This window comes from Empidonax traillii, unplaced genomic scaffold (assembly GCF_003031625.1).
Source record: "Empidonax traillii isolate 1590-97213 ecotype Southwest subspecies unplaced genomic scaffold, ASM303162v1 scaffold1665:size134340, whole genome shotgun sequence".
NCBI lineage: Eukaryota > Metazoa > Chordata > Aves > Passeriformes > Tyrannidae > Empidonax > Empidonax traillii.
In genome coordinates, this window is record NW_020956858.1 from 49478 (window position 1) to 65409 (window position 15932).

The 15932-nt window shown below is 45.0% G+C and overlaps 1 protein-coding gene across 1 annotated transcript in view; it reads left to right on the forward strand.

The window, feature by feature from the left end:
• The window catches only part of ERG (ETS transcription factor ERG), a gene marked incomplete at its 3' end in the record, with an annotated part of 61300 nt that overhangs the window by 31169 nt on the left and 14199 nt on the right, over positions 1-15932 (forward strand). The window contains exon 3 of the mRNA XM_027908247.1: positions 13926-14077. Coding sequence (XP_027764048.1) covers positions 13926-14077 — 152 coding nt within the window. The remainder of the gene's footprint in view (positions 1-13925; positions 14078-15932) is intronic.

Here is a 15932-nt window from a genome sequence, read left to right on the forward strand (position 1 = left end):
CACTGCTGCTCCATCAAGGGTGTGGTGTGTGTGATCTAACACTCGGTGGAAGTTGTCAGATGCAGTAATTTGGGCAGTTGCCTTTGCTCTAAAAATAACCAGAGAAGCATAGAGGGGGAAAAAGAAAAATAAATCTTGTAATGGCAGGGGGAGTAAACTATTGATCTTTACTGTAAACATAGTGCCAAAAAGTGGAGTTGCATTTAAGAAGAATTCATGGTGAAGAAACAACATGTATGGAGGCAAGGCAGGGAGTAGAAAAGAGCAGGAAAAGAAATTACTCAGCCCAACTGGCAGTATCCACAGCGTGCCTGTGAATTAACTGTTGTCTCAGGACTTCTTTTATCAATGTCACTGTGAAGGAGAATTGTATTGATTAGGCTGAAAGAGTAATATAGTGAATTTTTGAGTATCCATTAGCAGCTTCCCCAAGCTTAGGAGCACTCTCTGGGACACCTGAAAAAAACCACAATGGAGAATAATTTTTTTTTTTTTTTTTTTTAATTTCAAGGAAACTATCCAAACAAGAGTTTTCCTGTTTAAAATGCCTCACTGTCAAAACAGTTTTCCTTCGGTGTTGCTGAAGGGCAAAGGTCCAGAGGGTCAGTTGCTCACAATTGGTGGGTGATGTACCAGTGAGGGCTGTGCTTCACGTCTCTCTGTCACCAACACCTGCGTTCTCATCTCATCTCCCATCACCAGTTGTTTAGAAAAACCTCAGCCGTGGGCTCTGTGGTCACTGTTCACACTTGCTGTGTTGATGTGATGAGCACCACCAGCAGGGCAAAGCGGTCTGGCAGCTTATCACACCCCTTCACTGGTAAAAATGGAAACTGGGCTGAAGTCAAATCAGAATTTCCAGTGAATAGTCAAAGATTTGAGATACGTAGAAATGAATGGTGAGCTGAAGTTACAGAGAATGAGAGGAAGTGTTCTTGTAAGCCTGCTTATTCAGAATTTCAAGTGCCTTTATATCAGTGTCTTTTTTTTTTTTTTTTTTTTTAGTGCTAAGCAAATAGCTCCACGAGTGGAGTATTGATTCCAAACCAGTCTTAACCTGCTTCCTAAAACTGCCTCTTAAGTGTTTGTGTAAGCAAACTGATCCCAGTTTTCCTTAGTGTAAATTCCAGAAAGTACATTAGAGTAGATAATTGGTGTTGACCGTTACTGAGATTAGTGGTAATAATTTGTAATTAGTGGTAATAATCTGTAACTAAAGTCAGTCATACAGAGACTCCTGCTTTGACATACTCCCAGATTTTAAAGAACAGTTGAGATGGTGCAGATCCATTTGGAGCTGTTGAACATTCACACCTTAAAAGCAATCAAGCCAGAATCCTGAATTTCCTGTCTAGGATTCCTAAACTACATAACTAGAATGAATATTAGAGTTCAGTTTGTGTATAACAAGAATTTGGCTGTTGGTTTAAAGGACAAAACCATGGGCAGCAATACCACCTTTTATTAGCTGAAATCTTGTTGGGGTGGAGGTTTGCTGCCCATGTTCCCCCTGGTTTAATTGTGTTCACCTTCTATATGTGAGCTCAAAACTACTTCCCAGGGATGGATAAGCATTCATAAACTCTGAGTTAAGTAGGCTGTTTGGATTTATCTGCATAATGTCTATCAGTGTAATGCAGTGCCACGTTATAGGAACGATATGAAGCTGTCAGAGAGCACCCAAAGGAGGCTGTGAAGATGATGAAGGGTCTAGAAGGGCCCTACAAGGAGCAGCTGAGGGCACTTGGCTTAACCAGCTGGAGCAGAGGGGCCCAAGGGCAGAGCTCAGAGGGGGCTGCAGCTCCTCCCGAGGGGCAGCTCCCACCTCTGCTCGCTGGGAGCAGGTACAGCAGCCAGGGAAGGGCTGGAGCTGTGCCAGGGCAGGCTCAGGTTGGAGCTCAGCACAAGGTTCTTCCCCCAGAGGGTGGTTGGCACTGCCCAGGCTCCCCAGGGCAGTGGGCACGGCCCCAAGGCTGCCAGAGCTCCAGGAGCGTTTGGGCAACGCTCTGAGGGACAGGGGGGAGTGTTGGGGTATCCTGGGCAGGGCCAGGGCTGGGACTGGATGATCCTGGTGGGTCCCTCCCAGCTTAGAATATTCTATGATTCTATAATTCCCCCTTCCTTTATGCTGTTTTCTGTTAGTGTGTTGAATCACTCAGGGGGATACTCTGGCTCGCTGCAGAGTCAACAGGCAGGAGCTGCTGGTGGTTCAGGCTGTCAGAATTGCCCTTTGTGGACAGGGATGTCTACCTTTCCTTCAGAGGTGCCTGCATTATCTGTATAAAACACTTGTGCACGTGGAGAGGGGCTCTTCAGCAGGATCTGGAGTGACACGACAAGGGGAAATGGCTTCACACTGCAAGAAGGCAGGATGAGATCAGGTATTGGGAAGAAATTCTTCTCTGTGAGGGTGGGCAGGCCCTGGCACAGGTTGCCCAGAGAAGCTGTGGCTGCCCCTGGATCCCTGGAAGTGTCCAAGGCCAGGTTGGACGGGGCTTGGAGCAACCTGGGCTGGTGGAAGGTGTCCCTGCCCATGGCAGGGGGTCAGAATGGGATGACCTTTAAGGTCCCTTCCAACACAAACCATTCTATATTTCTATGATCTGCACTGTTACAAGCAGAACAGGCACCTACTTCTGCAAGGATGTATAATCTGAACATTTGGGAATTGTCTTTAAATGAAACTTCTTCACTTAGTCATGAGGCATAATTTAGATTCAGACCTTTCCAGCAGAACTGTTGTTACGAAGATGAGACACCCGGGAGTTTCCAAGGAACCCCAGGACACACTTTGGCACCACCCTGGACACCTTTGCCACCACTGCAGAAGTAAAGAGATGAAAAGAAGCGATTTTATTTGTCTCCTCTCTAAAAATAAATAGCATTAGGTCTGCCTACTCCATCATTTGGGCTTGGAGTTTAGTGCAAGTCAGCTGAGCAGCACATGAAGAATAAGTTCTTCGTTTTGCTCTGCACAGCATCACTCAGAGGCTTTTAATGTGGCCACCACTGGGAAATGAAGAGCTCAGCAGTGGCTCTGGAGGAGGTTGTCTGAGTTACTGCTCTGAACTGCAGAATGGTTTTGCTCAGAACGTTGGTTTCCTAAAGAAAATATAATGGGATGCAATGTAATTCTTTCTATATTGAATTAAAAATAACCTGCAGCACTGAAAGCAGGGTTTTGTTTATTAATCTTGGGTTTGACAGCCTCCCCTGTTGAAAGGACTCCTAAGTGGAACGAGGAAATTTCATGCAGTTCCTAAGACATAACTTGCTGAAAAAGAAACAAAAAAAAATTCACTTACAAGCTACCAGAAAAGAAAAAGATTAACAGAACAACAACAAAAAAAAGTGTGCATATATATTTTGTGTTTACACAATAATAATATAAAATATAATTGTAATTAAAAACCACCATTTATTTCATCAAAGAGCTATTATTTTATAAGGCCTAACTCGGGCCTGAAAAGATAGATCTTAATAATACACTTTTAATGGAGAACCAGCACTGCCAAGTAACAAAAATAAAGATGTTGTGGCACTTCTAAAACTCACATACGTGTGGATATGTCATATATAGGATGTTATTGCACTTTGAGGATTGGAATGCTCCCTAGTATATGGAATTCCAGCCAGTTTTAGGGGAAAAAAAAAAAAAAGAAAGTGTGTATCAGATTGGTGGTGGCCTGTGATTCTGCGGGTCAATCTGCATTTTCTTTTCTGCAGGAGGTTTCCCCACCCTGCTCTTTTGCAGTGCATAAATTTAGTGCCTTAAACGAAATGCTCAGTTCTTAAAAAATACTTTGTATGTTGAAAATTAAGACATAGTAGCTGGAGCACTTGGAGCTGCTTTTTTTATTATTATTATTTTATTTTTAGTAAAGCTCTACCTGCTCTGTTCACACCCATTTTAAAATCTCCCTTCTCCATTTGTTTCCTGGCCATGTATTCTGTTATCTGGTAGAGGGTGTAGAATTTTAGGAGCACGCTGAACCCTTTAGAAATCCACAATTAATTAGAAGTAATGTGCTCGTCTGGTAGGACTTTTCCCACATAAATACTTTACCTGTAATTGCCCTACATTAAATCTCAAAACATAACTGGCATTCCTGTGAATACCAAAAAAAAAAACAAAACCCAAACCATTAGAACAAAATTAAAGGGTTATTTTCAGAGGGATTAGCTACCCAGTTTTCTTTAACAATAAGAGCATTTTTAGAGCTAAACCCACCAGAAAATACAGCCTGAGGGTCCACCTTAAATTAAATAAAGCCTGAAAAGTTTAAATTAAAGCTGTCATTTACCTTGCTGTTGCTGCATAAATAATGCAGATTGTCACAGGTGGTATCAAATTGAGTTTCTTTAAATATATTATGTAGGTACTGCCATCATATTTTTCCCAGGTACATAAATCTAATGAGACCTTTTGTGCCCCCACAGAGTCAATCTTTCACCTGAATGTAATAATAGCGTTTCCTGCTGTTTATTGCTCTTGAGCCAGACCAAAAGATTCACCCTGCTATAGGATTTTATATATATATATTTATATATTTTTTAATATATTTTATATATATTTATACATATATATGAGTCTGGAGGTTGCACGTGCCACACTGTTATTTATTGTTCTGTTTATCATTCTTTACATATTTTATCAAGTGAAGCACAAGCAAGTCCAGCACAATTCATGTTTAGGGAGAAATCCACTCCTGTGAAAATTCTCTCAGGAGGACCCTGGGTGCTGCTTAAACAACATTTAAATCCATGGGTTGTCCAGCAGTCTCAGAATACACCACCATGCCCATGGGTGGGACTGTACAGAGGCAGCTTGGAATAACCACATTTACTGGTAGATAAAATCCTTTTTTCTTTTGAGGCAGGCTGAAGTGAAACACAGAGTCTTATTCAGATTTCACTTGCAGCCTGATGATTTCACTGAAGAGGTATTTTGGAAGTGAACTGCAGTGAAAGCACAGCAGAAGCTTTCCAACATCAGCCTGGCTGATCACAGGAGTTTTAAAGGAATGCCAGAAATAATTAGTTGCCCTTAAGATTTAATAATGTGCAAAATGTTGGTTTAAGTGCTACCAATTGTTGCTCGAAAACCATTTGGGAGTGAAATTATCACTTAATACATCTTTTGTGTTGGCTCTTTTGGGAAACACCGTTTTTCTTTGCCTGAATTTTCATCAAAGGCCCTCTGTGCTGGCTGACTTGAGCACGTCTAACACACAGAAGGAGTTTTCAGAGTCCAGGGTGACCTCAGGTTTTCTTGTTGGGGTTTCTTTTTCTTTTCCCCTTGATGTAAAGTCTTCTAAAGAGCAGCTGTTTTGTGCTGTCCAAGCCAGGAAATGGGAATGGGCAGCCTGGATGTGTGACAGCTGCTGTGTCCAGGCACTGAGGAGGAACATCATCCAGTCCCAACTCCCCTGCCAAGGCAGGGTCACCTGGTGCAGGTGACACAGGAACATGTCCAGGTGGGTTTGGAAAGTCAAGAGATTGAGGAAGCTTCAACATGAGGACAAATTTCTTTCCACGTCCTCCCTGGGCTGCTGTTCCAGTGCTCTCCACCCTCCATGGAAAGAAGTTCTCCCTCATGTTGAGGTGGAACTTCTTGTGTTTCAATTTATGGCCAGTGCTCCTCGCCCTGTCGCTGGGCACCGCCGAGAAGAACCCGGCGCCATCCTCCTGACACCCACCTTGTGAGTGTCCAGCGTGTGGATAAACAGGGCTGAGCTGCAGGAATCACCCTGACATCACTTGTTTTTCAAGGGCATGGCTTTTCCCAACCCCTGGAGCACAACCCTGGCGGCGGGGGCACGGCGCCATCCCTTCCACATCTGGTGGCGCGCCACCGGCACTCAGCCCTGGTATTCCCGGGAAACCTCAGCTCAGACTAAACAGCAGGCATGGTCCAAACCCCACTTCAGTCCATGGGACTCTCTCCTCAGTCTGCAGCAGAGCCTGAGTCAGCCTCTACGTCAACTTGGGGAGATCTGTCTTAAGAGCATGACTTTCCTGATGCACTTATTGGAGCTGCCCCTGTAAAATAACATTTTGCCCGTAATCTTGGGTGAAAAGACATCAGTTATCTCAGACTGATAGTCTTTTTTCCCCCACTGACTGGGTGGCTGGTGGAGTGGCGGCCAACCAAACTGGAAAAACTGCAAATTCAGGCTCTTCTCCATGTGTGTGACTACTCCAAGAAGTCCCTATTTGCTCTGAAAATCCACCAGCTTAACACCAGCACTTACGTGTGTGTGTGTGTCTGCATGGTTTGGCTCCATCCTTGAGGCAAACGTTGCCAAGGAGAAAAACAAACTCAGCTCCCTAATACTATGACTATTTTTTTGTGTGTGTGTGTTCAGCTTTTTGGGGGGTGCTGGGCTGGCAGGTGCTGGATAAGGAGCTCTCCCCTCTGGGATAATGGGCTCATTCAGGATTGGCCCGGATCCATTTCGGATGGACCGCAGAATTTCAAGCAAAATTAAATGTAAAAATAGTCTTCAAATAGTGACAGAGGACCCCACAAGGGATGTGATCACTGTAATTTTTTAGGAGTACTGTTATCATTACTTCTTTATTTCCAGTAGAGGATTTACTGTGTCTGAAGCATTTAGAGCTGGGGGTTTGTGGTGTCCCCCCAGGCTGGCATGGCAAAGTCTCTGACTCCTCTCCCCCCTTAATTAATAGGTGTTTTATTTTGATCATGGCAACACCAGTGGCGCTGTTCAGATGTTAAAGTTTGGGAGCAGCTTTTTAAGACAAAACAGGAGGTAAGAAAAGGGGCTGATCGTTGGTTTTACCATTTTGCCTCACAGCCCGGTAAAGTTAATCAGGAAAATCAGCAGACATTCCACAGACACAGGGGATTATGGTTTCCATACAGGATGTCACTTCTGTTTATGCCTGGCATACTCCTTTACTAACTTTCTATATGATTCCTGCCCACAAAAGAAGGCACATGTGGTTTGGGAAGGGCCCCGTCTCCCTGTATTTCATATTTCACCAAACCACAAATACAACAGTCTTACAAGCTCTTGAAATGAAATACAATTTGAGAAATGTAATCCATTACCGTTATAATAGACTTTCTATGAAAATAATAAAAGAAAAACAAGAGAAAATAGGTCCTGAAAGTTATAGGCCAACTGGGAAGTCGTTGTGGCTTTGGCCTAGCTATCACCATGTCAGACCTCAGCCTTCTCCCAGGCAGCAATCTAATTGTAAATTATGTATATATACAGAACATCATTTCTTAGCTTTGGCTTTTCGTGACCCCCTTCCCTTCTCTCCCTTTCTTCACTCCAACCTGACACGTAAGAAATATCGAAGTGTTTGCGCTAATGGAGAAATGACAACGTGCAATCAAACTTAAACCAGCTGTTTCCCCACACTGTGAACACAAAAGAGCCAGGCTGGTAATATTTATAGCTTGACTGGCCTCTAGTGAGCCAGATGCTGACTGCCTTAATTTGCCATGATGGCCTTAAGGCTTGGAGCAGCTGTGGGCTGCAGGATAGCCAGGGAAAGTGAAGGGGAGAAGAAAAGAAAAAGGAAAGATTGATTCAGCAAAAGTTGTTGTTTGATTGGAAATGAACGGCTGCTGCATGAACAGCTCAATAAATGTGCACCTCCCGTTTTGCTTGCAGAAAGCCAAGGACATTGCATGTGTTGGCGAGTGGTGGTGGCTTTCTTCTCTCACTGGAGAAAGGAACCAGAGGCACCTCTAGGTGACATCTCCACGTAACCCTGAGCACCTCCCGAGCTCAGGGCACCCCACCCAGTGGTTAATCCCCGTGTTTTGGGTGCTGCAGGGTTGTGTTTGCATGGGGCTGCCCCAGGCCCAGCCTGTCCATAGTCATGGTCTGTTGGAGCTGCTCAACATTTTGGTTGCCCCTGCCCATGTGGAGCTGTGCTGGGCCATGACTGAGTGGCCCTGGGGGGAGTTGGTTTTTCACAGAATGCCAGAATCATTTAGGTTGGAAAAGACCTCTGAGATCATGGAGTCCCCCCCTGTGCCCCATCCCCACCTTGTCCCCCAGCCCAGAGCACTGAGTGCCACGGCCAGGCCTGCCTTGGACACCTCCAGGGGTGGGCACTCCAAACCTCCCTGGGCAGCCCATTACAATATCTAATTCCAGCATCTAATCACCCTGTCTGCAAAGAATTTATATATCTTGTTTATCTTTATTTTTTTCTTTTCTCCTGTTTTCTTATTCCTGCTTTTGACACTTTCTAGCAAATATAAACAGCCTGTCACCGTGGCTTCAGCATCACTTTAAGCCACTGGTGTGCATCCCTCGGGGCTTCCCTCCTTTCCACAGACCTCAGCAGCTTTTTCCCACCCTGGCCATCCCCTTTTCCTGAGGGCAACCATCCCCTTCCCACAGCAACCACACGCAGGTGGGGGAGTGACTCAGGTTTTATCTAAGCACTGAGTTATCCACCCACCCATTTCTTTACTAATTTAAGCACTTGCTGGGGAAGCAGCTCAAGGTTCACTGAGGGGTTGGGCAGGAGCCTGTGTGGGCACCCCAGGCAGCATTTTTAAGGGCAGGTGCCTGCCCAGGAGCAGAGGGTTTGGTGCATGAGCAGGGCTCTACCTGGGGTGTGCACAGAAGGTGCTGAGCAGCCACGTCCAGGTGGTGGGGGATGAGTGTGTGTGGTGCAAACTGAGCTGGCAGAGCAACTGGAGAGAGTCCAGAGGATGATCAGAGGGTTGGAGCAGCTCTGCTGGGAGGAAAGGCTGGGAAAGTTGGGATTGTCCAGGCTGGAGAAGAGAAGGCTCTGGTGTGACCTGACAGTAGCCTTCCAGGACCTGAAGGAGTTCCAAGAAAGATGGAGAGAGACTATTTCCAAGGGCCTGGAGTGACAGTACAAGAGGGAATGGCTTCAAACTGACAAAGAGTAGGGTTAGATGGGATATTGGGAAGAAATTGTCTGCTGTGGAGGTGGGGAGGCCCTGGCGCAGGTTGCCCAGAGAAGCTGTAGCTGCCCCTGGATCCCTGGAAGTGTCCAAGGCCAGGTTGGATGGGGTTTGGAGCAACCTGGGCTGGTGGAAGGTGTCCCTGCCCATGGCAGGGGGTTGGAATGACATGACCTTTAAGGTCCCTTCCAACCCAACATTTCCATGATTCTGTGATTCTATGGCAAGTGTTGGGGTCTCTGATATCCCCTCTGGAAACTCTTTTCAGTGTCGCACTGGAGATCACTGTCGGTGCCAGGGAAGCAGCTCCTGGGGCTTTGCAAAGCTGCTGGTGCAGCCCTGCTCCTGTTCCAGCGGCTGGGAAGCACAGGCTCCTTCTCCCCAGGGAGGGTTGGGTCATCCCCAGTGTAAGTAAGAAATTCTCTACTTACCTCTAAGTAAGAAATCTCAGACAAGTTTTGGGTTTTTTTCTTCGTAGGCCACTTTTTCAGTGACAAATCGTTCAGGGGAGGAAGCACTGACCAAATAAATCCACCACAACCTGAGTAGCTGCAGTGAGTGGAGATGAGCCTGAACGTGCTTGGCAATCCTCTCAGTGTGAGCTGACCTTTGCAGGATGTCATTTTTTGCTAAATATAAATCTAAATATGTTGGCCCAGATCGTGGGGGGGAGCTGGTTTGTGAATCTCTCCTTCTTCTGCATAAGGACGGGGTGGGGGCATCACAGCCCTGCTGGGGTTATTCCCCTTTCTCTCAGATCACTGGCACTACAAAGTGACAGAGAAGGGGTGAGGAGATGAATCTCTATTCTGCAGGGGAGTGTCATGGTTTGTTTGCCAGATCCTCCCGCAAGGAAAGTTCTGGTAGCTCAGCCTGTCCTCTGACCTCACCAGCCATGGAGACCACGCGTGGAAAGCTCTTCAAAGATGCCCTTACACTTCTCTACCCTCCTGAGACCCCTTTTCTATAAGTAAGAAAGTTATCCAAGCTTGGATAATTAAATTAACTTGTAAAGACATGTACATATTTGGAGAGCACAATTCTTTTTTCATTTATTTCCCCGTAAACTTCTAAAAATTAAAGATAAGAGTTTGTATCATAGGAATGTCACAGAGATAATGCAGAATTTTGCTGATTCTTAATCTGCATTTCTCTGACACATTGCATTTTAACACAACACAGGTGTTCTCTGTCACATGGGGAAAATAGTAGCACAGTGAAGAGGAAAAAATGTGTTTCATACACTTATTTATGAACTTACATCTGCTTTCATCAGAGTCAGTGGCTGGCAAAAGTCCAATCACCTTCAGTAGGAGTGGGTGATAAATTTAACCATCAAATCAGCTCAATTTTGAGTAACCCTGCATAAAGGTGAAGCTTCCAGGTCCAAGGCCCTGTGGGGAAATACTTTCTCAGCAGGCATTTATCAGCAATCAGAGCTGAGTCAGCTCAGGCCTGGACTGTTCTTGGGTACCACAATTCTCTGAAGTCTTCCCTCTTTTTTAGTTCCTAATTTTTTTTTGGTGTAAATTCCAGGTGTAACGCAGTATATTTATTTACAAAGGGTAAAAATAACACGCAGCTGCAAAGAAAAATCATCTTGGGTTTCACTTTCAGACCCGGAGCTGAGGATGAATCCCTGCAAAGCTGCACCTTTTACGCTGGGCACGCTTTCCAAAAGATGCTTTTCCAGCCTGGTGGCTCAGAAATAAAGCAGACTCACAGAAAGTCCTGGAAAAAAAAAAAAAACCTTTGCAGACAATCACTCTCTTGTTGTTGTGGGCTTTAGGAATACCATATTCTGGTGTCTGTTTGCGTTTTCAGTTTTGCTTTCTGCGCTGTGGAAGTCCGTTCCAGGCAGCTGAATTAAGCCCTGGCTCGGTGGTTTTGAGCCCACACTCAATTTGAAGTATCTGAGTAGTCCTGTTAGTCCCGTGGAGCTGCTTAAACGCTCAAAGTTAAGCTTGGTCTTTGGAGATTTGATGAATGGGAGCTTTGCTTGTCCACCCAGTGAGCTCACGGGACAAAACTCTCGACCATCTGCTTCTGGATCTCGTATGAAAAGTTATGGCTTATTTATGATCCTCTCCCTCACCCTTGTGTGTTTATATTATGATCAGAAGACCATCCCAGAAGCCCTGTCAGGTTGCCAGAAGTTGTGTGCTACTGGATCTTTCACATCATTTGCTGTTCAGTGTTTACAGGAGGGTTTCTCACGCACAGTTGCCCACAGAAGTGGTGTGGGCTGTGCTGGTGGGAGGTTTCGCATCAGCAGCAAGATTTTGGGGTCCCTGTACCCCAAGTTCCCTTTCCCATAAAAGCAAAACAAGAAACAACACAACCAACAAAAAAACCATGCCAGTTAGACTCCAAAACATCCCCAAAATGTCCCAAAAAGTCAGTGAATGGGCCAAGTAGTTCTATGTAACATAATTGCTTTGGGGAGTAGTCAGGGTGCACATCTGCACAGGTCCAAGGGCAGGAGGAGGAGGAGGATGTTTCCAAATACACATGATTTAGTGGGCAGGCTCACTTATGCATACATGCCATTTGTGTTTATTAAAGTAAACAGAAAAATCCAACCTTTTTAGGCCCCAAGGAATCGTCACAAAAGCTCCTTTTTCAACGTTTATGTCCAAAAGAAAACGTTGCTTTGTTTTGCTCAGCTCTGCTTAGACAGAAATAGCTGCAACCCAGGATTATAAACTAGTGGTGTGTAGTAGAAGAGCAAAATTAAATCTGGGAGAGTAGTACCCAAGTGCTCTGGTTGTGAGAGGAAAGGCTGAATTCCCCACCTCTCAAGGGCAGGTGCTGTGACTGTATCTTCCTTGTGGTTGTTATTCAGTCCTGTGGCTGACAAAGCAGTTTTAGGGCCTTTAAACAAGGCACATTTCATATGGAATACGAATATCTTTTATTTTTAAACTGAAAGCCATCAGCATTTAAACTTTCTTTAATATATACATTAACAGGGTAAAATTAGTGGAAACACTGCATAGAAAAAACCTAATCTGTATAAAATGTATTTTCAATATCTAAGATTTATTCTAAGTCTTCTCAGCTTTCCAAGTACTGGTTTCTTTTTTTAAAGCACATTAGGTAAGTAAGAACAATAATAAAGTAAGAATTATAATAACATTAATTCCTGAGCCATGGTAGTGCTGAGCAGTCAACTGAGTCACTTGGGAATGGGATAAAATACCTTCCACATCCTTTTGTTACATGTTGGGCAGACATTGGTCCAAACTACACATTATTTTCCCTCTCCTGTCCTCAAACATCAGCAAAGTTGTTTTGGGAAGATACCCATATTCTGACCACTGGTGGGCTCACGGTGATGTTGCTGCCCAACACTTCCAAGGATTTCCCATGGAATTTCCAAGCTGGGGAGAGCAAGAGGATCTGGGTTAAGCACATTTTGAGGGTCAGATCCTGAAAAACATGTCAGGGCTTTGGGTCTTGGAGGGTCTCTTGGTTCTCTGAGACTGAAAATTAATTAGAAGCAAATGAAGCATCACAAGCTGACTTAGAGTTCAGAGGAGGCCACTGAATTAATCCCAGGACTGGAGCACCTCTGCTATGGAGACAGGGCGAGAGATTTGGGATTGTTCAGTCTGGAGAAGGCTCCTTGGAGCACCTTCCAGTGCCTGAAGGGGCTACAAGAAACTTGAAAAGGGACCTTTTTTAAAGGACCTGGAGTGACAGGATAAGGGGGAATGACCTTGAGCTGTTGGAGGGCAGGGTTGGATTAGATATTAGGAAGAAATTGTTCCCTGTGAGGGTGGGCAGGCCCTGGCCCAGGTTGCCCAGAGAAGCTGTGGCTGCCCCTGGGTCCCTGGAAGTGTCCAAGGCCACGTTGGACGGGGCTTGGAGCAACCTGGGCTGGTGGAAGGTGTCCCTGCCCATGGCAGGGGGTGGCACTGGATGACCTTTAAGGTCCCTTCCAACCCAAACCATTCCCTGATTCTAGGATTCTCTTACTCTATGACTTTCTACTTGTTTAGTAAGCCCATGGCAGAGTTTCAGGAGTTAAATGGTAGGACTGAAAGAGAGCTTGTTAGTAATGAAGTACCACTAAAAAACCCCAAACCCAGCTCACACCCTCCTTCCCTTGCCAAGCAGCCCCTTTACATTTCAATGTATTCCCCATGGCTGTGTTCTTTGTTTTGATTCTCGTAGCAATTTTTTCTCTCTCTGATGAAACACGTTGTAGACATTAAATTAAGGGACAAATATGTCTGTGTCTGCCAGAAGGAAAACTGTGATGCAATTAAAATGCCATTAGGGGAACCCCCTGTGGGACGGTAAACCTGAAGGCTCCATTCAGAAGGCAAAGCCAAAATTAAAGAGGTGTCTGGTTGCAGATCCTCTGCAGATTTCCATTCCTTGACTGCAGTGCCACGGAGACTGTGCTAGTCAGGAGCTGAAGGGTTTTTTTCGTCGTGTGTGTGTGTGGTATTTGGAATGGTGGCTTTGGCAAGTGCTCCTTTTCTGGGAGCCACACGTGGAGAGGTGTAACATTGCATGACACGAAGCAACGGACGATGGCAGCGGAGATGGGAAGCTGTCCAAGCCTTGGACTGCTTGGACAGTGGCGACTAACAATAGTTCTCCCTCAGAAAATTCACAGTAGTAGCTGCAGCTCTGCGTTCGCTGAGTTGCCTGGGAGGTGTTTGGAGAGAAGAAATGCAGCCACCAGGCCGAGCAAGCTCATGGACAAGCCTCCGTTCTGGGTTGGTCTCCGGAAGTAAATCATTAGTGTTTTTTGGTTTTGGAGACATGTAAGAGCCTGATCTTTTGATAATAAAAATAAATGTATGGTCCATTGAATGAAGGGATCAGCAGAGTCACTGGGTGGCAGATACTGAGTTTACCAGTGACAGCTCTATCTCAGTGCTCAAGTCCTATTTTTCCATTGCATTCAAAGTGATTCCTTGCTAAAAGCATTAACAGGAACTAAAATACTAATAGAAGCACACCTTTCTTCTCTGTCTAGGAATTCTCCTGACGACTGCAGCGTGGCAAAAGGAGGGAAGATGGTCAGCAGCTCAGACAGTGTTGGGATGAACTATGGAAACTACATGGAAGAGAAGCACGTTCCACCCCCAAACATGACCACCAATGAACGAAGAGTCATCGTGCCAGCAGGTTAGACCCTTTTACTTGAAAATTTCAGGCTGAAAAAGTTGCATTTCCCTCAAATTTGCTAAGATTATTTACGGAGATTTGGACAAAAGTGGCAATCAGGAAGAAAGGAGCAGTAATTTCCCAGGGTTACTGAGAGAACGAGAGGGAAATAGCAAAGCCACCTCCTCAACCTGTTCTCATTTCAGCAGCAGGACCAGCTGATGACAGGCACTCAGATCTTATCTGACTTCTCTAGCTTCTTTTGGAGGATTTCACCCTAAAGTGGGCAAAAGAAAGAACCACTTGCATTTCCTGGAACATGGACTGGCTGGGTGCAGAGTGTGTGGGAGAAAGGATCACCGTAGCACATGAAATCCAAATACCAAGCCACCCTCAGCACATAAAAACCCCATAATCTAGCAGGGCATCCTAAGCCTTTATCTGGGTTATCCCCTGAGTCTGGGCAGTGTAAAACATTTTAATAAGCAAACTGACAAGTCCACTGCAATGTAAGAGCCCAGTTGAGAAATTCCTGGTTAGCCTTGGCAGGCTTGGCTGTGAGGGGAACATTCCCTTCTTGCCCTCCAAACACACCTCTGCTGGAAGATTGGTTTGCAAAATAATTAGCAGACCTGTTTCTAAAATCAGAGGCCACCATGGCTTATGTGGGTGTCAATAAACCACGGGATACATGCAGGATAAACACATCACCTGCAAGCAGGAGGGAATGTTTTGCTGCTGGTTCCTCCCCAGCAGAGATGTGCCTATCTGAAATATTTCTGCCTCTTCTCTGTTGCTTAATATTCTTACAGTTTTTCAGTTGCTAAGATATGCAAGAGTACTGACTGTGGCCAATTTTGCAAGCTAGGATTATTTCAGTTATTTGTCAAGATAGGTGTGGACAAATCTGTTGCAGTGTCCTCTGCAATGGTGTTGTCAATTCTGTCCTGAAGACAGAACAGTGATGCACTGAATAATGAGTGTCCTGCCAACTGGAAGGAGACCACATTGAAATACATGACATTTAAATATCCTTCTAAAATATTTGTCTTCCTGGTGTTTGGCACTTTTTTGGTCTTTTAGTAACCCTCAGCTCAGCAAGGTATTTTTTTCTTAGTGTGTTCCTGGAGGTGTGTTTCCAGGTGGATTTGAGTGACATTCGAGGAATGTCACAGTCACTGTGTAGAGATCACTGGAAGAAATTAATGGGTAAAAATCAGCATTCCCTCTTTCAGACTAACCTGAGCTGTCAGAAGAGAGGGAATAGCACTGAATTTAAGCCATAGAAAAGCTATTAAAGTTGTCATCCAAGTCCCAGCCCTTCTACAGACATTCATGTCATGCACAGCAGCCAGTTGACCACCACGTGCTCCATTCTCAGTCTTTGGGATATCACAGAATCACAGAGTCCTTTAGGTGGGAGGGCAGAAACTCTTGAAGGATTTGTTTCCCCTTGGCCTTAATACTTTTCCCTCCATAAAGTATATCTTGTTCGTGGTAGGAGCTGTCTCCTGTTGTGGGGATGTGCACTGAAGGCCCTGAGGGATCTTCATGACGTCGGGTCCTTACTCAAGGAAAGTAAAGTGGAAGAGAAATGGAAAAGGAGGAGTTCAGAAGGGAAGAAAAAGTTAAAATTAAGGATTAGTTCAAAACCATTTTGCTGCAAATCTGGACTAGCTCTTGGGATTTTTTTTTCCCCCAGATGGTTTTGCAAATGCTGCAGGTATTAGGTAAAAACCCAGGCAGGTGTAGCAATGTACTCCAGTGCAACACAGCATTTAGGAGAGAAAATGTGGAATGTTTTAATATTACCCACTCTAGTTTATGAAATAACTGGTCAAACCTGTGAGTGCTTACTTAGCCTACACTCAAGAAA